General features: G+C 40.5%; 2 protein-coding genes across 2 annotated transcripts; one reads left to right on the top strand and one right to left on the bottom strand.

Annotated features, from left to right (window-relative positions):
- The first annotated feature begins 7564 nt into the window (after positions 1-7564).
- On the top strand, positions 7565-24729 carry LOC129436483 (uncharacterized). The gene is made up of 5 exons (XM_073862046.1): positions 7565-7638; positions 7730-7983; positions 13668-13802; positions 13929-14049; positions 24440-24729. The coding sequence occupies exons 2-5, from the start codon at positions 7834-7836 to the stop codon at positions 24655-24657; spliced, it is 624 nt and encodes a 207-aa protein (XP_073718147.1). The 5' UTR covers positions 7565-7638; positions 7730-7833; the 3' UTR covers positions 24658-24729.
- Positions 8807-10081, bottom strand: LOC129436468 (zinc finger BED domain-containing protein 4). The gene is made up of 6 exons (XM_073862393.1): positions 10042-10081; positions 9797-9941; positions 9501-9732; positions 9281-9418; positions 9082-9153; positions 8807-9007 (listed from the first exon to the last, which is right to left on the bottom strand). Exons 1-6 carry the CDS (start codon positions 10079-10081, stop codon positions 8807-8809), a joined length of 828 nt encoding a protein of 275 aa, XP_073718494.1.
- Positions 24730-25049: the final 320 nt, after the last annotated feature.

Here is a 25049-nt window from a genome sequence, read left to right as displayed (position 1 = left end):
AACTGCTTGACATCTGTGTGGCATGGAGTCAACCAACTTGTGGTACCTCTCAGCTGTTATTCCACTCCATGATTCTTTAACAACATTCCACAATTCATTCACATTTCTTGGTTTTGCTTCAGAAACAGCATTTTTGATATCACCCCACAAGTTCTCAATTGGATTAAGGTCTGGAGATTGGGCTGGCCACTCCATAACATTAATTTTGTTGGTTTGGAACCAAGACTTTGCCCGTTTACTAGTGTGTTTTGGGTCATTGTCTTGTTGAAACAACCATTTCAAGGGCATGTCCTCTTCAGCATAGGGCAACATGACCTCTTTAAGTATTTTAACATATGCAAACTGATCCATGATCCCTGGTATGGGATAAATAGGCCCAACATCATAGTAGGAGAAACATGCCCATATCATGATGCTTGCACCTCCATGCTTCACTGTCTTCACTGTGTACTGTGGCTTGAATTCAAAGTTTGGGGGTCGTCTCACAAACTGCCTGTGGCCCTTAGACCCAAAAAGAACAATTTTACTCTCATCAGTCCACAAAATGTTCCTCCATTTCTCTTTAGGCCAGTTGATGTGTTCTTTGGCAAATTGTAATCTCTTCTGCACATGCCTTTTTTTAACAGAGGGACTTTGCGGGGGATTCTTAAAAATAGATTAGCTTCACACAGACTAGGGCTGTCACTTTTCGTTCGAAAATCGATTGCACAATCGATCGGACCAACCAAAAAAAATTTCGAAAACAAAAATAGGCAATCGATTTTAACCAAATATGTACACTATTAATTTTAAAATAATTAAACAGTAAAAAATATAGATGTAACAAAACTCACAAACAAGCAGAAAAAGAAAATAAAGAATTCCGAAAGTGCAGTAGGTAGACAGAAAATACCCAGCAATTTTACGCACCTATATGTTCACGCTTTCAATCGCTGCATCTAGTGTTTTGCAAAGAAAATGGAGGACAACGTCAATAAACCTGTGCAACACGAGAGAGCGTCGTAATTGTGACCTTACAGGAGATGATGAGATATGAGAAGGAGCCACCCTTGCGAGCTGACAGCGACCCGCTTTTGTGATGGAAGATTGGCAGTACGAAATACGCAGCTGGCAACGAAGCACCCGAGTTTCCCTGGGACATCAGTGCGGTCAGAGTGTGTCTTCTCAACAGATGGACATAAAGTGAATGAAAAGCGCTCTGCTCTTGACCCCTAAAATGTTGATCGACATGTTTTCCTGACAAATAATTTGTAATGGCCCTAGTCTTTTTGCGCATTTCATTATGCCTGCCTAGTGCCGCCTAAGTTTCGGTTACGTTTAATAAAAAAATACACAGCATGTTCTCAACTTCAAGTAAGTCTATTTAAAGTTTCATTTTTGAACAGTTGTTTGAAATGGATCGAATCATTATTAAAAATAATTTTTGAATTGCCTAAATCATAAAAGCAGCCGGTTGAAGCCTGCAGTAATGTTTTTCATTTATGGCAGCAGTCCACTCTGCATATTTTTTAGAGAATGTTGCATTACTGTTGCTGTTTTTTATTCTGCACGAAACTTAATGACAATGAATACGAAATATTACTGACTTATGCGTTTCCAGCACTCTCTTTACATTTGCCTGTTATTTGGCATTGAAAATGGAAACGTCTTTTTTAGACATGGAAAATCGATTTTACAATCGATTCAATGAACACTTATATATTAAAAATCGAAAATGATTTTTTCACAAAAGTGACAGCCCTAACACAGACGTCTTCTAACTGTCACAGTACTTGCAGGTAACTCCAGACTGTCTTTGATCATCCTGGAGGTGATCATTGGCTGAGCCTTTGCCATTCTGGTTATTCTTCTATCCATTTTTATGGTTGTCTTCCGATTTCTTCCACGTCTCTCTGGTTTTGCTCTCCATTTTAAGGCATTGGAGATCATTTTAGCTGAACAGCCTATCATTTTTTGCACCTCTTTATAGGTTTTCCCCTCTCCAATCAACTTTTTATTAAAAGTACGCTGTTCTTCTGAACAATGTCTTGAACAACCCATTTTCCTCAGCTTTCAAATGCATGTTCAACAAGTGTTGGCTTCATCCTTAACTCATTCCCCGCCATTGACGAGTTATCTCGTCAATTATGAGTTAATATTTAACTAATTAATATTCCTTTCTGGACGAATTTCAAAGTGAAAGTGTAATACCGCTTTTATCCACTGGATGGCGCCAAAACCGAATTTATCAAAAACGGAAGTTAAAAAGAAGTAATGACAAATTTTAAATGCCTTTATGTTTGATAGTCATTCTTAGTCTGATATCTAACATAAATTCCTTTACAAAAACACAATTTTTAAAGCTTTTTCCTCAAAATGTTGTATTTTTGAAGAGAAATATCCATATTTCAGTGGTTAAATTAAGTAGAAAAAGTAAATATATAATGAAACGTTTTTACCCATTTTGTTTGTTTGTTTATTGTTTGTTTGAAAGCAAAGGGTGTGTTCTTTAATTTGATATAATTTGTATGTTTATATATTTATAGAAGATAATTTTTCCTGCAAGGAATTTTGTAAAACTTTTGTTAAAATCACAAAAATGCAGGTGGGCAACTTTTCTCAAAAAGGCTGGCGGTGAATGAGTTAAATAGGGGCCACCTGATTCACACCTGTTTCTTCACAAAATTGATGACCTCAGTGATTGAATGCCACACTGCTAATTTTTAACACACCCCTTTCAACTAGTTAAACTAATTGCCCAATTGCACAGCCTTAAGAGCGTGCATATCATGAATGCTGGGTCTCATTTGTTTTCTGAGAATCTACTGAACCTACTGGTAACTTGTTTGCCACGTAGCAATAAAAAATATACTAAAAACCTTGATAATTCTGGTTAGTCACATTGTACTGCTATTATTTTGAACAATACTGTAAGGTGGACATTTTATGGGAAACATCCCAAAGATAACAAATGATACAAATGGACAATATTGAAAATCAAAGAAATAGGTTTACAAAGGTGCTTTTTATGCTCTAAACTAAATCAGTATTTAATAAGATAATAACATTTTCAAGTCCACATATATATGATAAAGGTGATAAATTCAACAAGAATTCTTATGGATTAGAGAAAAAGTTAAGGTCAACTTGTCTGGATAAATATTTAGATCTTTTGGGAAATACTGAGTTTAAAGATATATTTTGTAGGCCAAAATTTGGTAATTTGTGTCAATGTTAGTATGTTAACAAAAACATTAACATAGAAAAAGGAAAGATAGAGATTTCAGAATGATACAGTACAAGAAAATGTAAGCCTTATGGAATAATAGACTTAGAAAAAATGTATAGGAAATGCTTTATAACAGAAATTTTGAATAAATCAACTACAAAAACTCTAGATCTATTATGAAGGCATCAAAGAGTCTAGCTTAAGGTGTACAAGTGAGAAGAGAAATGGTATTAGAAGAAGACTATAATCAAATTATAGCAACATATAAAATTAAGATATTTGAAAATCAAATAATATCGTTTGGAGAATTATTTTGGATTTGGAGAAAAAGAAAATGTCGTTATCATAAGGGTGGAGAGAAAAGGTATTTAAATATGATGAAGACATGTAAATCACTACAATAGAAGGGAATTTAGAATACTCATTAAAGGATGAACAAAACAATTAATCATAAAATTATATGTAGATTCTGTCGATCAACCAAATGGGTGCCAAATTTGATTAAGGTATGGGATTAAGCTAAATAAGGAACTTAATAAAGTTTGGTCAGAATAAAAATACAAAAGAAATAAATTGGGTACAGTACTACAATCAAAAGTAGATTATTAAGGTTACCAATAAGGCATTAATTTATCTTAGGATAACAACTAGATGCAGCCAGTAAAAATGCATGACAACATATACTGAATCAATTTTAGTTAGAGGTTAGTGGGTAAATAAGTTGTAGGTATCTTTGTAGAAAACCCAATGGAAGTTAAAATAATAGGATGATGGAAACATTTGAAATCAACAAAAATGTTATTAGATCTTACGTTACAAAACAATATTGAATTTACAACTGGGAGATGGGTATTCAAGTACTTCTGATGATGATGAGGAATTAGCTTCATATTTTTCATGCTTTACTTTTTGTCTTTATTTTCAGTAATTTTGTTTTATTTGCTTTTTGGTTTTCTTTGCTTTTATTTTGTTTACTTTTAACTTTACCATATATTCTACATAACTGTGACAACCAACAGCAGGTGCATAACAAAGTACACACACATTTTTAAACTGTTTATAAAGAGGGACTTAAGTTCTTTTACTTTTACATTCAAAGACAAAATAAGAATGGAAAGATGTTTGCTCTTATTGTCCATAGTTCGAAGTGCAGTTGCATAATTTGGTAATTGGTAATGTACAGTGGCTTTCTTTAGTCACAATACATAGTGATAACTGAGACACTGAGTTATGAAACAGCACTTCGGATTAAAATAAATAAACAAGAAGGCTGAGGCTAAATAAGCCTCAGATTGGGGAATGAAGTGGTTTGTTTTAATCCGAATGTGTATCAAATACTTTACCATTATGTTTTTATGTTTTTCTACATTATGTTTTTATGTCTTTCTATATGAATATAACCAGTTCAGTTACATTGCAGTTTGTTCAAAAAGTGCATGGGGAGGGTAGGAACAAAAGACCTACAGTTCCAGGAATGTTTCTGTATGATATAAACATATGTTGCTTCATGTTACAAACCCATGGGAATAGGATTGCGTGCGAAGGCAGACTTAAATACTCTAGTACAGGGGAAAGGTTTTCAGTGAGTCTTGAAGTTTTTGCAGGACTGCTCGGCTTTTATTTTGCTGGTTAATAAAAGTCTATCTTTTGAAAATGAAACCTACGGCTTGAGTATTTTATTCTTAAAGAACCGAAAAAGGAAAACCACAACAATAGCTGTACAATCAGTAAGCAGAGGCAGGGTCCAGCACAAGGGAAGTGGAGCCAGGGAGAGTTGAAAGTGAGTATGTACACACACAATCTCTTTATGAGACTGTATTGTAGTTTTTGATTATCTGAGTGGGTATGTGTGAGTAATTGTAACAATTTTATCACTCCAACTGACTGTACACATGACATGCTGGTAGTTAGCAGTATACTGTGACTTATGTGTTCGAGATTAGGTTTTGCTGACCTGGTTGTGTTTAGTGCAGTGGTGACTTGCTTATACAACCTGAGGAGGCAGGTGTTATCCTAAAGTTTCTTTAAGGTCTTCAGCACAACGGAGCTGAGTTTGAACTCGCACAATCTGAGACTCAAGGAAGAGGACATTCAGAAACCTGTGTCTGTTGTGGTTTTCCTTTTCTTCAAATAAAACAATCTTCAGTCTTAGGTTTTGATTTCAAAGATGGACTTTATTGTTAGCGAAATAAAGCCGTGAGGAGATCTTGCAAGATCCACTGGCTTCTTCTGGCATCATGGCTGATATATATATGCTTTGGCTCCCTCCCCTCCATATGCTTAAAACAATATAGGATTTGTGATAGGAAGAACCACATGACAGTCCTCAGACCAGTGTCTCCTTTCCATGACCTATTTGACCCTGGGCTATTCCCTTTGTGCCCGACATGCATACACACATCTGTTCTTAAATCCACACAGATGGCTTTTAAAACTCCTAACACAAAAGGCACCACACAGATGGCTTTTAAACTCCTAACACATAAGGCATAGTTGGATTATAATGGTAAACTCATGATGCACATTTAAAGATTAAAATAAACTACTTCATATTATGAGTTTTTCATAATATGGGCACTTTAAGATCAGGTGTTGAATAACAAGAGAGGCAACTGATCAACTTTTACAAGCAAAGACACGTAGAGTGGGCATGTCCGGTTAAATGTCAACTTCAAGGTACAGTCTAAAGAAGAATAAACTGTGTGCAATAAAATATGCAGCTCATATAGTCAACCTGTGATGTCAGCTTTAATTATTAGGGATGTACCGTATCCAGATTTTTTAGGTTCGGCCGAATCCCGAATCCACCGTTTAAGATTCGGCCGAAACCGAATACCGAATCCTACTTGCATCCTTATTCCATTAACACAGTAAAACACATTAATGAATTATACAACGTCCACAGCAGTGTATTTTTATTTTATTTAAATTTAACTGTACATTATGCCAGGATGACAAGTTGGAAAACTATTTTGACAATTACCATGGTAAGCCTATGCATAATGAAAGCGATGCGTTGCGACACGCTCGTTTTTCCAATAAGCAAGCATCTCCGCGCTGAAAACTATATTTAACTTTGAGTGAGAAGCTCGGCTCGTCAATGTCAGTTTTCACACGGCCGTCCAATTACAATGGAGGAGGGGCGGGACATTACCACAGTAAACCAACCGGCTCACAGCTGAAGCATAGAGACAGAGCTCAGCGCGTCACAACCTGAAAACCACGCCCACCGGGGGGGAAAGCGATCCAACAGTCTCCATTGACTTTGTATTGCAAAAGGCCGCCTCCTTGTCATTTCTGGCTTATAACAAAAAACTGAATAATGCCTAAAAGCTGCTTTGGGACAATATGTACAGCTAACAAGCCAAAGAACACAGAAATACGTTTTTATAAGCTGTCGAGCCGTAAAACCCAGTCTTTAAGGAGAATAAAGTGGATCGCCAATTATGTTTACCCCTATTGGACGCAGTTTTACTAATAGGAGTACTATGAAAAGTTGCCTGTTTCCATTTCTGTGTCTAAACGCTCGTTTTTTGAAGTCGACAGCTTATAAAAAATTATTATTTATTTTTTTTGGCGTGTTAGATGTACACCTTGTCACACAGCAGCTTTTAGGTATTATTCTGTTTTTAAGTTTAATCTGTAAATAAGTTTTTATAAGCTGTCGACCCCAAAAAACGAGCGTTTAAAGACACAAAAATGGATACAGGCAACTTTTCATAGTACTTCTATTTGTAGAACTGCGTCCACTAGGGGGAAACCTAGTCGGCGATCCACTTTATTCTCCTTAAAGGCTGGGTTTTACGGCTCGACAGCTTATAAAAACGTATTTCTGGGTTCTTTGGCTTGTTAGCTGTACATATTGTCACACAGCAGCTTTTAGGCATTATTCAGTTTTTTGTTATAAGCCAGAAATGACAAGGAGGCGGCTTCTCGCAATACAAAGTCAATGGAGACGGTTGGATTGGTTTCCCCCCGGTGGGCGTGGTTTTCAAATTTGCATAACGGCGCTCTGTCTCTATCACAGCTACCAAGCGCTCGGCTGAAAAACAGCTGGCATTTGGCGTCCTCAAGGCGTTTTCAGCCGTGTTTAAAAGTTTTGGTGTGTCTAGCCCCTAAGGCTCACCGAAAGAAAAAGCTCATCTCCACGTCAGCACCCGATGTGTGTAATCAACGACCCCGTGACGTCGACCAGCGTAGCGCAAGCCTAAGGTTCGGTTCGGTGGAAAAAAAATCTAGGATTCGGCCGAACCCGAACCCCGTCAAAAAGCCCAGTATTCGGCCGAATCCGAATCCTGGATTCGGTGCATCCCTATTAATTATTGTTTGTAATTTCTTTTCAGGGGATGCCGCCGTTGGTGACGGAGTGACTAGGCACTTTTTTTGTACAGTTCTCGAAAAACTGAAGTATGGTTTCAGTTTGAACTTGGGTACGCAGTCATCTAATAGTTGCACTGCAAAATTTACATTTTGAATAATTGCTATAATTGGATATACCTAATGTTTATTTGGAATTAACAGGAAACACAGGAGTTACTTGCCTCTTCGAGGGGGAGCCTGACCACTTGGTGCCCTCATCCTCACAATTCCTCATTGAAAGCGATCTCTTCCTAGTTGCAGGGAGAATGCTAGGCCATTCCTTTCTGCATGGTGGCCCATGTTTTGCAGGGCTCAGCAGAGCTTTTGTTCATGTTCTGCTTCAAGGTTCTGAAGAAACTGCCACTTTGCAACTGGAGGACTGCCCAGATGTTGACATACGAGAGACCATCGACTTGGTATAAATAAAATGTTTTATTTTTGTAGATACTTTATTTAGTTTTGGAAGATGCTTTGACCTATTTGGAATTTGTTGTTGTTGCCATGTTATATATACACAGATCAGCCACAACATTATGACCACCTGCCTAATATTGTGTAGGTCCCCCTTTTGCCAACAAAACAGGCCTGACCTGTCAAGGCATTGACTCATTAAACCTTTCTATCAGAATCAGCATTCACATTTTCACCGATTTCAGCTACAGTACCTTGTCTGTTGGATCGGACACTGACCACTGCAGACTGGGAACACCCCACAAGAGCTGCAGTTTTGGAGATGCTCTGACCCAGTCGTCTAGCCATTACAATTGCACTAGCCCATTTTTCCTGCTTAGGGTTGGGTATCGTTTCAATTTTAACGATTCCGATTCTGCTTATCGAATCCGGTTCTTAACGATTCTTGGTTTCGATTCCAATATTTATTGGAGAGAAAAAAGAGAGCAAGTACTTGTAAGATTTCTACCTTTTATTCTTGTCACATTTAGGCTATTAACAGTAAAACTGTGACAATGCATCTTATTTTACAAAATATATAACATTTTTAGGAATTATCATTAAACCTATTTCAAAAACATTTCATTTTAAACACAACATAACAAAATATGTAACAGACATAAAGATCATCAGATGTAAAGTCAGCAATTCTTTTGAAGAAAAATTAGCATGTCTGCCTTCTCTGGAAGTATACGTGATCTCTCTTGACTAATTGTGTCCCCAGCAGTAGAAAAAACCCTTTCGCTGGGGGTAGAAGAGGCCTGTACACAAAGGTATGATTGGGCTAGGTCAGACAGGAAAGGATATGTGTCTCTCCTGTTCAGGGTCTTCAGAGGTCATTAGAGGCAGCATGTCCCTATACATCTCTAGTTCTTTGGCAGTTTGTTCCTGGATGGACAAGGTGCTCTGAATCAGGTTCTCCTTTAGGGCATCATCTTCAGCAAAAAGCTCCTCCAATGGAGTCATCTTGGTCTTCTTGCACTTTTGAACCTACAATGAAAAAAAAAACTTTATCCATTTGTATAGTTTATCCCTGCAATTTTATACCATGCTGTGCTCACCACCTGTAGAGTCTCCTCTTCTTCATCCTGAGACATTGTCCCCTTTTCCGTTTCTCCATCGCCATGCTCTGTCAGCTGAAAGTGAAATAAGCAATTTGAAGAAACAAAGGATTAACATACCGGACATGATGCAGGAAATAAGTATTTGATAACTTAAGTTCTAAATGAATTTCACACTACATTCATGTTCATTTATGAATACCTTCTCTGTTTCCATAGGATGTGCTGCTGCCAGTATTTTGTCTTTAATTCGGTGCCAGACTGTCTCATCCTCCACTTTATACTTAAACCGAGGATCCAATGCAGTTGCCTCTTCAAGGAAGGCTCTGACATTGACGCTCTATAAAGTGTGAATATAGAATTAGAATAACAGAACATAACACAGTTCTTCTAAGTGATATTTATTTTAATTATTCTTTTACCTGATAACGTTGGGACAGATCAGACCAGACTGTTGCCTTAAGAGTGGACACAAACACTGTATCTCCTTCATGCACAGTAAAATGGTTTCTTAATTTCTGCAGTATGGGCAGGATCTGGCTGCAGGTTGGACTCTTTTCAGTGGAGACACAGAGTGTGGACGTGTACATAACCCGCATGAGTTGGACAAAGTCCTCTGCTTTTTTTAGGTCCTCGTCTGTTACTCTTGCAAGTCTGTTTAGGACAAAAAAAGTAATAATGAATAATTCTTCAATCAGCATTCCAAAAGCTATTATACCTGTCCCTCTCCATGGTTTTTTTTAGCCTTGGATCCAGAGAGGCTGCCTGAATTGCTGCATACTGCTCAAGGAACCTCTCAAACATTAAGTAAAGAGAGTTCCAGCGGGTTCTGACATCGAGAAGGAAAGAGTGCTGGGGAAGATCTACAACAAAAACAGTTCTTAGAACTCTATCTTACTAACACATACACAATAATATCTAATATTAATTAACTAAATGATGATGATGATTAATAATTCTTACTCAGAATCTGTTGTTTCTCCGGGAGCACAGTTTTGGCCATGGTTGACCTCTTCATCCAGACAATCACGCCCCGAATCTTTGCAGTACATTTTGCCACTGAGGCAATTGTGTATACACTTTGGGCCCCAAGATTAAGTGTGTGTGCAAAGCAGCCTATTTTTACGAGGTCAAGCTTTTGTACTGCCACATTCATGTTGGATGCATTATCCACTGTAATAGCTGCAATTTTGCTCCTTATCCCAAACTCATCTAAAATATCCCCAATTTCTTCTGCTACCACTACTCCTGTTTGAGCTTTGTATACAGCTTTTGTTTTAAGGACTTTCTGATTCATCTTTCCCTCAGTGATATAATGTGATGTGACCGTGATGTAATGGTCCTGGCAAATGCTTGTCCAGCAATCACTGGTAACTGCAATTTTGCTGACCTTTTCCAGGTCTGATTTAATTTTTTCTTTTTCTATGATGTACCAAGCTGGTATCAAATGATTGGACAGTGTATCCCTGGAGGGTGGGTTGTATTTGGGATTTAGGGCCTTTGTCATCTCCCTGCAGAGAAAAATGTACACTTATAATGCTTCACCTACCTAATCATAGTTTATTGTAGTATATAATGTCCTGTTAGATCTGATTCTGATGTGCTTTGACTTTGAGACACAGGCGAATATCCATTGATATTGCTGTGAGAAATTGAGGACCTTATCAAGAAAGCATTTTGCATACCTAAATGAAGGCGACTCAACTGTAGCAAAAGGATGTAACCCCTTCACCACAAATCTTGTCACCGCCCTATGACATTCATCCACTCTCTCCTTGCTCATCTTCCCCTTCATTGCTAAAGTGAACGGAGTCTCTTCAAAAACACATTGTGTTGATTACATTATTAGACCAATAGGTGGCAGCAAGTGACTTGAGTGTTAAATGTATTTTGAATCATTGAGTATAAAACAAGTATTCATAAAAAAAATACATTTAATAGACTCGACTTGTATTGTCTGTTGTATTTATTCATGATCTCTATTTTAAACAAAATAACTCAAGAACCATTCTAAACAAAACTGGTTCTCCGTTTATCCAGAATTATGCGGCTCTAATTCAAAGACGAATCTCCGCTCATCTGTGTTTTGTACCTGATTGTGATTGTGAGAGACTGCTACTGCTGCTACTAGTAGCTTTATCTGGTGTGTGGAAACCTGTGGTAACAGAACTGCTGCTGAGAGACCGCACCGAATCAAAGGCGGTGCATTCCTTCAAATTGACCCCGTGTTGAAGCAAATGTTTCATCATATTGGAGGTGCTTCCTCCCTTGCAGGAAATGTCTTTCTTGCATGTGATACAATTGGCTGTATTTTCATCTTTTTTCGAATAGCTTAACCAAACTTTCGAACGTTTGCCGCACTCTGCCATAGTAAATATAACGTACAGCGCGCATGTGCGGCAGGCAGGTCCTGGCAGATCAATACAAACGTAAACAAATGCTCACTGCCGTTCACTGCGCGCGCGAGCATTACCAAGTTCAGGAATCGATAAGCGGATTCGAAATGCGTGCGTCTTATCGAATACCCGGTTTTAGACATTTTGGAACCGGTTCTAAAATGGAACCGGTTTTCGATACCCAACCCTATTCCTGCTTCTAACACATCAACTTTGAGGACAAGTGTAGTTGATGTGATAGAAGCAGGGAAAATGGGCGGATCAACTTTGACAAGGGCAAAATTTTGATTGCTGGGTCAAAGCATCTTGTGGGATGTTCCCAGTCTGAAGTAGTCAGTACCTATCAAAAGTGGTCCAAGGAAGGAAACTGCTGAAAAAGTGAATGCAGGTTCTGATTAGAAGAATTTAGTGCCTCAACGGGTTAGGGCTGTTTTGGTGGTAAAATGGGGATCTACACAATATTAGACAGGTGGTCATAATGTTATGGCTCATCTGTGTGTCTGTATATGTGAAATTATTTATACATACTTACAACCCCTAGCATAAATTATGGAATCAACACACACTTTTTACATTTAATGATGTTCACCCAGATGCTTCACTTCAAAGCAAATAGACAAATCACAGAAACCTTTTTTTTGTTCTATAGCTTACGTTTTGGCTTCATGAAAAATATCTGAAACAAATTCACTTATGCTATTAATAAAAAATGTATTTTTCAAGATCAAGTAATAAGAAAGAAGAAAATGGAAATGGATTGGACATACATTGAGAAAATCAGAGTCAAACATTACAAGACATGCACTTGATTGGAACCCCCAAGGTACGAGACGCAGAGGAAGGCCAAAAGACTCATGGCGAAGAACCACCAGAGACGAACTCCAGAAAATCAACATCACCTGGAAAGAAGCCAAGAGGAAGAGCCTAGACCGTATTGTCTGGAGGCAGACCGTAGAAGCCCTATGCTCCGCTCGGAGTGAAGAGGAATAATAATAATAAGAAGAAGAAGTAATAAGAAAAGTATGGAATCGGCTTTTAATTTCCATTTCTAAAACAAATAAAGGGACAAGTCTAAAAAATGGTAATAGACCCCTCAAGGTTTTGTAAACATTGAATGACTATCAGGTGCGTGCGCAGCATGGGGTCAAACTGTTCATACTATTTAGGCTTTCTAGTTTAATCATACAGGGCTAAAAATGATGACTTACCTCAAATGAAGTGAGCACTGCAAACACAAGCCTCTTTGATCTTTGCATTGTCCCAGTCTGCACGTTAATTGCTTGCAGCCGCAGATGTTGTATTTTTTTGTTTTTGAGATTCTGCAGGAATCCCGAAAAAGTTAACAGCAGACCTGGTGCGATTTTCAAAGCCCACAACGCAAGTAGGCACTTTTGACGATACCGATTAATATGCAACTCAATCTGCTGTAATGACTTTTCTGACCCCGACATGCGCAGTGGGAACCGCCTGTGACGTGAACTTTGAAGGGGTTTATTAGTCAGCAGTAAAAACAATTGAGTGCTTACACACCTTAACCAGCTACTGATCTAATTGAAAAGAAACATGGCCTCAACAAGAGAGTTGTCAGTTGAAACAATGGAAATGATTTTTGGGGATTTGTATATTTGCTTTTAAGGGAAACATCTAGGTAAACATACCAGAGCAATGTTTGTGGTAAGCGTGGTATAAGAAGAATAATTGACTGCGTTGAATTATTTGAATATAAACACACCGCTTCACATCGTGCCACATTACCACCTTGACTGTGCGTTAATTTCTTATAATTCAACGGCCCGTTGTCAATTATTCCTTACACACACACACCAAATATTATTTTTTACTAGAGGGTGTATGACACTATAGTTCTTTTATGTAAGTTAGGGTTAACAAAATAAAGTGAAATACATATCATTAAAAAAATCTTCATACAGTGGACTTCTAAAAACAAAAAATTTGGAATCAAAAATTATTTGGACCCTTTTGTTATATTTGTTTTATTTATTTTTAGCTCAGTGGACATTCTCCGTTAAATGAGGACCAGTCGAGTAAAGTACTGGAACTGTGTTTGTCAGCGGGATAGTAAGAACATGCTCTGGTGTGAAAGTTTTTTTTAAACCAAAAACCTTTAGGTACTTGGTCTGTCTGCATTCTGACATTGAAATTTGAATGTACCCCCCCCCCATTTCTATGTAGGTTCTTGGTAGAAGAACACGACAAATTAAACAGATAAGACGAGGACTAAAAGAGACTTTTGTTTGGAATCTTCTAAATGAGAGGAAGGATGTGGCACTTTTCCCTAAGGAATCAGAGGACTCGTGCACTCCAGAGGTAAGGCTTCCTTCTCGTTAAGATGACTACAAACAGCTTTTCCCTTAAACTGAATGTCAATATCTCTTTTCTTTGCAAACATAAATACATAACTGATTATAGACTCTCATTCTGTTACTTATTTAGATGCTGCTTTCCCATATCTCCTGGCATAGGAGTGATGATGAAGATGATGACGACGACGACGAATACTCACCTGATATAAAGGAACGAATCACTGGATATTTAAAGCAGTTAATTGAGACAGGTATGTGCTTCAGAATTTGAAAAGTATAGCTGTGTCTTCCCAGCTAACAGAAAAAAGTTCTAAGAACGTTCCCTGAAAGTTCCCAAGGTTTCCAAAAACATTCTGCCAACGTAAAAAGTGTCCAGTTTTCTTGACGTTCTTATAACGTTTTTGTGTTGTCTGAACGTTAGAAGAATGTTACATTTTACCTTTATTAAACGTTATGACAATGTCATGTTTTAATGTTAACACAATGTTTGAAACAACAACTGTTTATTATACTGACTTGTTTGATTGTTATGTAAAACATAGGGAAACATTGCATTTCATTTTTTATAAAACATTATTTCTTAATGTTCAGTAAATATATTGCTGTAGAAAACACAATTCACTTATTAGGTTTAGATGTTGTTTTGTTTCATTTTAAGTCACCATTATTGTGATTAATGTTTGTTTTAGTTGGGCTCTTGATCCTTGACTTTTTGCTTGCTAGGTTTTTTCCTGGTTGTTAACTTTGTGTTAATACACCACATTTGTTATAAACATGTAAAGTTAATAGTGTAATTCTGTGGTGGTTGGTACATAATGGTAGAGATCATCACCTAATTACATTACTAATCAAAAGTTTATTTTCTGTCAATAATGTATATGAGATCCAGCTCTTTCACAGCAGTTTGTCATTAAGGAGTTTTAGAAACTTTGGACAATAAATATCTGCTGTATAATTGGTACGCAGAAACATGAAGAATCAGAGTATGAATCTCAACCATGGTGACAAAGAAAATTGTAAAAAAATTATTATTTATCAATGGTGCAGTGCATGCTGGGAGTCCTGAATGAGATTTGTAATTTGTTGATACCCAGCATGCATTGCAGCATGAAGTTTTTCATTTAATTGTCACCATGGTTGAGATTCATACTCTGATTCTTCATGTTTCTGCATACCAATTATACAGCAGATGTTTATTTTCCAAAGTTTCTAAAACTCCTTAATGACAAACTGCTGTGAAAGTGCTGGATCTCATTTACATTATTGACAGAAAATAAACTTTTGATTAGTAAATTAATTAGGTGATGATCTCTACCATTATGTACCAACCACCAAAGAATTGCACTATTACCTTTGCATGTTTATAACAAATGTGATGTATTAACACAAAGTTAACACAACCAGGAAAAAAACTAGCAAGCAAAAAGTCAAGGGTCAAGAGCCCAACTAAAAACAAACACTAATCACAATAATGGTGACTTAAAATTAAACAAAACGTCTCGGGTTACGAATGTAACCATTGTTCCCCGAGAAGGGAACGAGACGCTGCGTCGCCGAAGCTACGCTATGGGAACGCCCTCTGCGTGATTGCGTCTGAAGCACGTATGTCAAATCAGTCCAATGGTCAAGTGACACGTCATAGGCGGGTGACGTGGGAACCAGGAAGCTATAAAAAGAGCACCCAGCAAGCCAACTTCAGCTAAATTGTGCCGAAGCAAGACGAGACAGGGATGCAGGGAGTATGGCAGGGAGACGCAGCGTCTCGTTCCCTTCTCGGGGAACAATGGTTACATTCGTAACCCGAGACGTTCCCCTTCGAGGGAACTCGAGCTGCGTCGCCGAAGCTACGCTATGGGAACGATGTACCAAAACACCATACTACCAAATGCCTGTCTGTGTGCAAAAACGCGCACAGCTTAAGACATGAGCACCTGGGCTCCAGGCGTAGCACCAACATCTAACTCGTAAAACCGAACGAATGTGAGCGGAGAGGACCAGCCTGCCGCATCACAGACATCCTGCATTGAAGCCCCTAGCCACAAGGCCTTAGAGGCTGCCATACCCCGGGTAGAATGAGCCCTGACGGCGATAGGTGAAGGCCGTCCAGTGGTCTCATAAGCCAGAGAGATAGTCTCAACTATCCACTTACTGAGTGTCTGCTTGGTCGCCGGCAGGCCTTTCTTGGGCGAGCCAAAGCACACAAACAGTTGCTCAGACCTCCTCCACAAAGAAGATCTGTGAACATAGGCATCCAGTGCTCGCACTGGACACACCAAGTTAAGCTTTTCCTGATTCCTATCCCTAAATGGGGGAGGACAGAGGGCCTGAAGTACGACAGGTCGTGGCACATTAGTCGGTACCTTAGGCACATAGCTGGGCCTTGGGTACAAGAAAGCCTTAACCATCCCCGGTGCGAATTCAAGGCACGTAGGGGAAACCGACAGGGCCTGAAGGTCACCCACTCTCCTCAGAGAAGTGACTGCCAACAGAAGTACTGTCTTAAGTGCCACAAACTTGACTGGAACGGTCTCAATGGGCTCAAACGGAGCCATGGACAGACCAGCCAGCACAACGGCCAGGTCCCAAGCTGGGACCCTGGGTCGGACTACAGGCCTCAGCCTCCGAGTGCCACGAAGGAAGCGAACCACCAGCGGTCTCTCCCAAGGGATTGCCCAACCAAAGGAACATGGTAAGCCGAGATGGCCGCCACATACACCTTCAGTGTAGAAGGAGATAACCCTGCGGTGAACTTTTCCTGCAGAAACTCCAAGACTGTACCAATTGGGCAGTTCACAGGGTCATGCAGGTGTTTGCTGCACCAGGAAGTAAAAACTCTCCATTTAAAGGCATAAAGCTTCCTCGTGGAGGGAGCTCTGGAGTGAAGAATGGTCTCAGCAGCCTAAGCTGAGAGACCAGATTCTATGAGTCTGGCCCCCTCAGAGGCCAGACCCACAGTTTCCATAACTCTGGGCGGGGGTGAAGAATTGAGCCACCCGCCAGAGAGAGAAGATCCCTCCTGACGGGTATTTCCCAAGGTGAGCCGTCGAGGAGGGACACCAGGTCCGAGAACCATATTCGGTTCGGCCAGAATGGGGCTACCAACAACAAGCGGACGTTGTTGCGACGAACCCTCTCCAGAACTCCCGGGAGCAGAGCGATCGGGGGAAAAGCGTACAGCCGTAGCCTCGGCCATGGCTGAACCATGGCATCCAGTCCCAGCGGTGCTGGATGTGTGAGAGAAAACCATAGCGGACAGTGTGTCGTCTCTCTGGACGCAAACAGATCCACTTCCGCCTGGTAAAATCTCGTCCAGATGGACTCCACCACCTGAGGGTGGAGCCTCCACTCCCCGGGCCTCAGCCCCTGTCTCGACAGGACGTCTGCTCCCCGATTCAGACACCCGGGAATGTATACTGCTCTGAGGGACAGCAACTTCCCCTGTGTCCACAGAAGGATATGCCGCGCCAATTTGTACAAAGGGAGTGAACGCAAACCCCCCTGGTGGTTGATGTACGCGACTACCGACGTGTTGTCTGTCCGGACTAACACGTGATGGCCCCGCAGGTGAGGGATGAAACATCTCAGGGCATAAAACACTGCCATCATCTCTAGGCAATTTATATGCCAGCTGAGCTGTCTGGCCCCCCATAATCCATGAGCCAGATGGCTCCCCATAGTTGCTCCCCAGCCTGTGAGGGAAGCATCCGTTGTCAGTGTAACTCGACGGTACTGAGCCCCCAACATCAGACCTTGGGAGAGAAACCATGGTCTCTTCCAAAGATCTAAGGCACGAAGACATCTGCGCGTGACCTTGATCAGACGGAACGGGTTGCCCCTCGGGGAAAACCCTTTGGTTTTGAGCCACCACTGTAGCGGTCTCATGTGAAGCAGCCCAAGGGGTATCACATTGGACGCTGCTGCCATGAGCCCCAACAACCTCTGAAATTGTTTTACAGTGTGTGACTGGCCTAACTTCACTCTGCCTACAGCCAAAAGAATGGATTCCACACGAGCAGGGGACAGATGTGCCTGCATTGTCGTTGAATCCCATATAACGCCAAGAAAAGCTGTCCTCTGTACTGGAGAGAGCATGCTTTTCTTTGCATTTAGCCTTAACCCCAGTTCTCTCATGTGGGTCAGCACAGCATCTCGATGCTGCGCTGCCATACTCTCTGATTGGGCTAAAATTAGCCAATCAACTATGTAGTTTAAGACACGGATGCCCCGGAGTCGTAATGGAGCCAGCGCTGCATCCATGCACTTTGTAAATGTACGGGGTGACAGAGATAGACCGAAAGGGAGAACCCGATATTGGTAAGCCACGCCCCCGAAGGTGAACCTCAGGAATCTCCTGTGTTGCGGGAGGATAGATATGTGAAAATACGCGTCTTTTAGATCTATCGTCACAAACCAGTCCTCGGATCTGATTTGTGTGACGATCTGCTTTATAGTTAACATCTTGAACTTTAGTTTTGCAACAGACCGGTTCAGATGACGTAGATCTAAAATCGGACGTAACCCCCCGTCTTTCTTTGGAACTATGAAATAGCGGCTGTAAAACCCTGACTCCCTGTTGTGAGGAGGAACACATTCTATGGCTTCCTTGCACAAGAGAGTTTCTACTTCTTGTTCCATTGTTAGAGTCTGCCCAGCACCCACTATGGTAGATAACACGCCGTTGAATTGGGGTGGCTGGTTGCAAAACTGAATTTTGTAGCCCTTTTCTATTATTTGCAGAACCCACTGAGACACGTTTGGCAGGAGTTTCCACGCTGCCAAATTTTCTATAAGGGGGACCAGCCTCTCGAGACTGGCTTTTTTGTGTACTGCTTAAACTTTTCCCGGTGCCCTGAACCAGACTGGCAGGGTTCAACCTGGGTAATATTAATGCCTCCCTCCTCGGAGAGAGGTGTTGCGTGCCCCGCGCACGAGGCACACAAGAATATGAAGCCGCTGTGCCCCGAAACACACACTGCGGCGGGGTTAACACACTGGCATCCCGAGGGCATCGAGAAGAGACGGGCACCGTGTTGTGAGGTGACTGCCGGCTCTCCCCGATTGGGGGCTGCCCTCGGAAATATGACACTACGTCCCTCAGGACTTCTTTTTAGCCGACGCCTTCCTCGCCATAATAACAGCCCTCAGGTCTGTTTTCTGCTTGGATGATGTCTGAGTACGACCGCCCGAACCCCAGTTCTTTTGAGGGGGACCACGAGTGGCAACACTATGCTTTTGCGATGCTCTATATGATGTCGATGGCTGCTCCCGCCCAGCAGCCCTAGAATCAAGAGCACGGCGGGGGAGATAGCGTTCGAACGCCGCCGACTGCTTACGAGCCTCCGCAAATCTCTCGACGACAGTATTAACGGCATCGCCGAAAAGACCGGAGGGCGCAACTGCCCTATCTGAGGTTTTAAGCTCGGACAGATTAAGCCAAAAATGGCGTTCCGTGGCTACGAGAGCTCCCATAGATCTACCCACGGCTTTCGCAGTCTCTTTAATCGCCCTGAGTGACACATCAGTGACTCGACGAAGCTCTTTAAATATATCAGACGTACCCCCCGCCTCGGCATCTAAATCTTTAAGCAGTTCTGCTTGGTACGCCTGTAAGACAGCTAAGGTATGCAGTGAAGCCCCAGCCTGCCCTGCAGACTTATAAGCTTTACCCACTAACGATGAAGTTAACCTAACCGGTTTCGTGGGAAGCGAAGGTGATTTCAATGATGACGCTGCAGCGGGGGAGAGATAGCTCGCAAGCGTCTGCTCCACCCGGGGCATCGTTAAATATCCGTGTTCACCCATGTTGGAATACATGGTGGCGTGAGGGGTATGAACACGGGCTGAATACGGAGCTTTCCATGATCTCGACAGCTCGCTGTGGAGATCAGGAAAGAAAGGCATGTTGCGCCGCGAAGGTTGAGGTTTCTGTTTTAAAAAGCGCTCGTCTAACATGCTCTGAGGACGCGCGCTCTGTGTCTCCGCCGGCCAGTCTAATTTTCTCAAGCTCGTCCGCGAGATCTAGTTGTGATCCCCACGATCGCAGCTTCCGCTCTGCCTCGGCAGCAGCGGGGCCAGAACCGTGGGGAACACGCGGCTCACCACCCTCCTCGAAGAGTGCGAGCCGCGAGCGCAACGTACGGAGCGGCATCCTATCACAATGTGCACAACCACCCCTCTCAAGAGACGATCGTGCGTGTTGTGCCCCGAGGCACATAACACAGAGATGATGCGAGTCCTCGCTCGTAATGAAACGAGGACACGGGGAAGCACACTCCTTAAAACTTTGTTTGGACTTAGACATGACACACACTCGCTTGCTGAGGCACAAAGAGCTGAAGTTGGCTTGCTGGGTGCTCTTTTTATAGCTTCCTGGTTCCCACGTCACCCGCCTATGACGTGTCACTTGACCATTGGACTGATTTGACATACGTGCTTCAGACGCAATCACGCAGAGGGCGTTCCCATAGCGTAGCTTCGGCGACGCAGCTCGAGTTCCCTCGAAGGGGAACAACATCTAAACCTAATAAGTGAATTGTGTTTTCTAGAGCAGAGCCGGCCCTAGACCTTTGGGGGCCCTAAGCAAAATTTGGTCCGTTTTAAGTAAGGCCTAAAGAAAAGCAACGACTACCTTATGACTATACTGCACATATTATATCTACTATGTTATTTTTTTTTAAATGTGTCTATTAAAATATGTTTTAATTATTCTATGTATACTGTATGTTAATGATCTTTTTTACATTGCTGGTCCTGAGTACATATTTTGTTCTTATGTGGCAACTTGTAGCCTACAGAATGACAATAAAAGACCTTAGGGTGGTCCCGGACAGGGAATATCTTAAGACAGGACTCTGCCTTAGTTTAATTAGAAAACATAACTAATTTTAACAAAAATGCCTTACTAAAAACATTATTTCTGTGGATATTGAGGCAAAACAAAGGGCACTGGTGTATTTTAAGTTATGTCAGTGCAAGCTTTTTTCAGTTTGGACAGCTCTTAGCCTACTTTTATTTTAGTCTAGGTCTAGTTTAATTCCTGTCAGGGAAACTGCCCCCTTGAGTTCTTGATTTGAGTTCCATGTTTGATGTCTAACAGGAAAAATATGATGCCACTGACTGAACTGAATGGCAGTGCAGTGCAACAAATACACACGGATGAACTTGCTGAATAAAAAGACTGATAAAGTCATTTTCACTGACCATTAAAGAAACATTTTTCATTGACAGCAGAGTTTAAGAGGAACATAGATTTGTGAATAATAACAATTAACTTGCAAATAATATTAATAATTGAAGATTAACAATTAACATTGCATTCATAACATTAATCTAACAAAGCTGGCTACTGTATGTCATATGCATTGCTATAGTTTAAATATTAAACACTGAACAGTGACATGACATTATACACTTTTGCAAAGGCTAGCAGGTGGTTTAACAACGGTGCGCTGTCTGGACATGTTACCACGCATATGCGCATGAGTTTGTTTACTCTTACACATAAAACACTTTAAATTCAGACGTTTAACAATATAATTACACAAATGACATAAATATGTAGAAATGACAATGGCATACGTGAAATATAAGCGTAACAGAATTAATTTACCATGTTAAACCGTTTAAATATTAATTATTAAGCTTAATAAACCAATTCACGTTATGATGGCAAATATAAGAAAGAGAAGTCAAACAGAACACAGGTTTGGTCATTACCGAAGTCAAATAAGATACACTTACTTCACATTTATGCACAAACACACATAACATTAAAGAAATTGTCCTTAAAGCAACAGCAAAAGTTCGCGTCTGTATCAGCGATCCGGCTCAACTCAACTTTGCGTTCTGTGGGCGGGATGCTCGCCTGCACATAGATCGCGGGCACTGATTGGCTGCTGTGCTGGATGCTGTGTGTCAATCAATCTCGGCAAGAAAGAGATCTTATTAGCGAACTTTCATGATAACTATAATAACAAGTAACAGCCTTTTTAACATTGCCCTAATAATAAATAATTAATATTTATATTTATTTTATGTAACTTTTGATGAATTATTTTTTTCAACCACCAGCTAAGTGACTTTAGGGGGCCCTCTGCTGGCCACGAGGCCCTTTGCAATCGCAATGGTCGTTTAGTGGCTGGGCCGGCTCTGTTCTAGAGCAATATATTTACTGAACATTCAGAAATAATGCTTTATAAAATAACAAAATGCAATGTTTCTCTATGTTTTGCATAACAATCAAACAAGTCAATATAATAAACAGTTGTTGTTTTAAAGATTGTGTGAACATTAAAACATGACACTGTCACAACGCTCAAAAATGGTCAAATGCAACATTCCTCCAACGCTGAGACAACACAAAAACGCTCCCAGAACGTCAAGAAAACTGGACACCAGACCTGCAAACTCCTCAGAGAAAAAAAGGTGACAGTGTCAAGCGGGAGGGGGGGGTGGTTGGGGGGTTTGGGGGGTGTACTTTTGGGGCGGTTACCCCAGCTCTATTTTTGTGTGATTTGAATATGATTCTGGACATGACGTAACAAAAATCACCATACTTTAATCAAAAAGTTGAAGCTTAAGGAGAATGACACATTTAATATTTTACAAATGTTTTTATTTACAACTCACGGAAACCCCTGGAAGTGTTGTGAAGCATGACACTGAAATAAAAAATAACAAGAGACAGACAGAAATAAAAAAAAATATATATATTTTGCCGATGTTCGTGCGACAGAGCCACTTTGTCCTCAGCCGGCATCTGTGCAAGGATGACGATGACGGGCCATTGTGAATGGCAGTGAGTGCTCCACCAAAGTGCCCAGAACCATTGCCTGAAAGTAAATTAAAATCATTAAAATATAACCTTGCAAACTATCATACATAGGACTAATATGATAAAACAACGTGTCTCCATACTGTATGGCTGATATGCAGTGAATATCAACATACATTTCTGTTCAATAATTATTATAATAATGCATTTTATATGTAGGGCTCCTTACATTGAATAAACAATCTCAAAGTGCTAGTGTTCATAATGTAAATTCAACTTACAACACAATGTAAAGATTTCATTGACAGACTTTGATGCAAAATGTAGCCCTTAATTATACAGAAATTTGCTGTTGGTGTATTAGCCTAGGACAACACGCTCGCCAGATTGTTTTGTCTAAACAGCCCTGTTGTAAAAAATTACTGTTTACCAGGTATACAGCCACCAGGAATGAACGGGGCTAGGCTAAATCACATTCACAACGCGATGTACAAAGATTAAGTGCATGCATTTAAAAAAGATAGGTATGTATTAATTAGTTTAAGTTGAGGTAAGAATATAGTAAAATATTGAAAAACGGTGGGTTTTCCTTTAACATTACTCTCGCATCAGCTATTGTGTAAACATTTACCCACATCACGAATGACTGCCTGCGCAAGCGCGCACGCCAGCCACCGTAATGAAGTTATTCAGGGTAACGTTAGCTCAGAATTCGAGTAGTAGCCATATATCTCGGAACTCAGGGCAGAGCACCCGGGTAACGATAAGCCTAGCTAACAATCGTCCTGCTAAGTTAGCTAACATTAGTCATTTTGCTCGAAGCATAGGCAAACTTTATGCAAGGTCTACGTTTGTGCATTACTCGGCGTAGACTCGTTCCTAAAAGTACAATATAAGCGGTAGCTAACGCTAATTTTAGATCAAGCAAACAAGTAGTTGTTGTTTTTGGTCCAAAAAAGTTGACTTACCTTGAATAAGATGGTTCCTTCACGTTAAAAGTGTCCATCAGACTCGCGTGGTAGCCAGGTGTGTCTCTCATCCAAAGGACCGCGCTCGCGCGCTGTCTTCAAGATTCTGAAGGAAGTGCTAAGATTCCGATTGGCCCAGAGAAGTGTCAATTATAAGAATTATCCAATAATGTTTGGCAATTCTAGCCCGCATGGCATTCAGATAAAGGGCAGCCTCCCGACCCCCCCCCACCACCTCAAAAAAAAAAACTCTCCGGTTCTACGCGATTCACGTGAATGACCCAATTGACCAAGAAAATGGCGATTGTCGCCGAAAAGCGACAAGTTTGCAGGTCTGCTGGACACTTTTTATGTTGGCAGAACATTTTTGGGAACTTTCAGGGAATGTTCTTAGAACTTTTTTCTGTTAGCTGGGTTACAGATATTTTTTAACAACTCACTACAAGAAGCAATTCTGGGAGACTCATGTTTCTTTAGTGTCAAAGTGGTATTTGTAAAGGGTCATAAAGCTCTCAGATTTTATAAATATCTGCATTTGTGTTCTGAACTTGTGTTCCGTCTTATGGATTTGGAGTAATTATTGACATAATTTTAATTTTAGTGTAAACTAACCCTTTAAAATAAAATTTTAACCACTTTAAGTTTGTCAGCCTTAGGAAGGTCAAACAAATTAGTTTTGGAAAAGGGGTGGAAAACGTCTCGGGTTATGTATGTAACCCTTGTTCTATGATAAGGGAATGAGTCGCTGTGTACAAACACATCCTGGGAATACCTGAGTGTTACTACATCTTGTCAAAAGGGGCACAATAGGTCACCTTTAAAGGAAAGTCATAACATGTAGAAATTCTGTAAGAGTGTGTAAATGAATTTTAGGGTGAACTGCTTCTTATGTCATTTCAGCATCCAGCAAGGATCTAAAAAACCTTCTAAAGTTCTGGGTGGGATGGGAGCGGATGGAGGCAAATATGGCTGTGGAAATTGTCAAAAGCGATTTCCCGAAATCCTCCAACTGCTTTTGTGTTCTCCGGCAACCAGGGCACTACAATGATTTCCAGACGTTCAAAAAGGACTTGTTGATGTGCATTGGCACGTGCAAGTATGGTTTTGGCCATGTTTAATTTTTAGACACATGCACATGTTACATTTGTTGCACACTAATATGCACGTATTCTTCAAGGAGTTAATAGATGGCACTTCAATCCAGCTTAATATTGTTTTTTTTAACGTGTTTACTGTACATGATGCATGTAGTCATATTTGATAATGTGCTATAAGTAACAACACATTCTATGTTTAAGTAATGGGTTACTTTTTGTAAATGCAGTTACATGCATTATAAGCTTAAACTGTTAAACAATGGACTTTTATTCATGCATGAAGTCATGCAGTGGTTTTAGTAATGTTGAATATCTGTTCCTTGTCAGAATCTGAGCAATATCTTAAAAGTACTTTAAAAACAAAGTACTTGTATTTTGCAAGTTATGCAACAAAGTATTTGTATTTTGCAAGT

Source organism: Misgurnus anguillicaudatus, chromosome 23 (genome assembly GCF_027580225.2).
Source record: "Misgurnus anguillicaudatus chromosome 23, ASM2758022v2, whole genome shotgun sequence".
NCBI lineage: Eukaryota > Metazoa > Chordata > Actinopteri > Cypriniformes > Cobitidae > Misgurnus > Misgurnus anguillicaudatus.
Note: the sequence above shows the minus strand (reverse complement) of the source record. Positions and strands in the feature narration are given on the sequence as shown.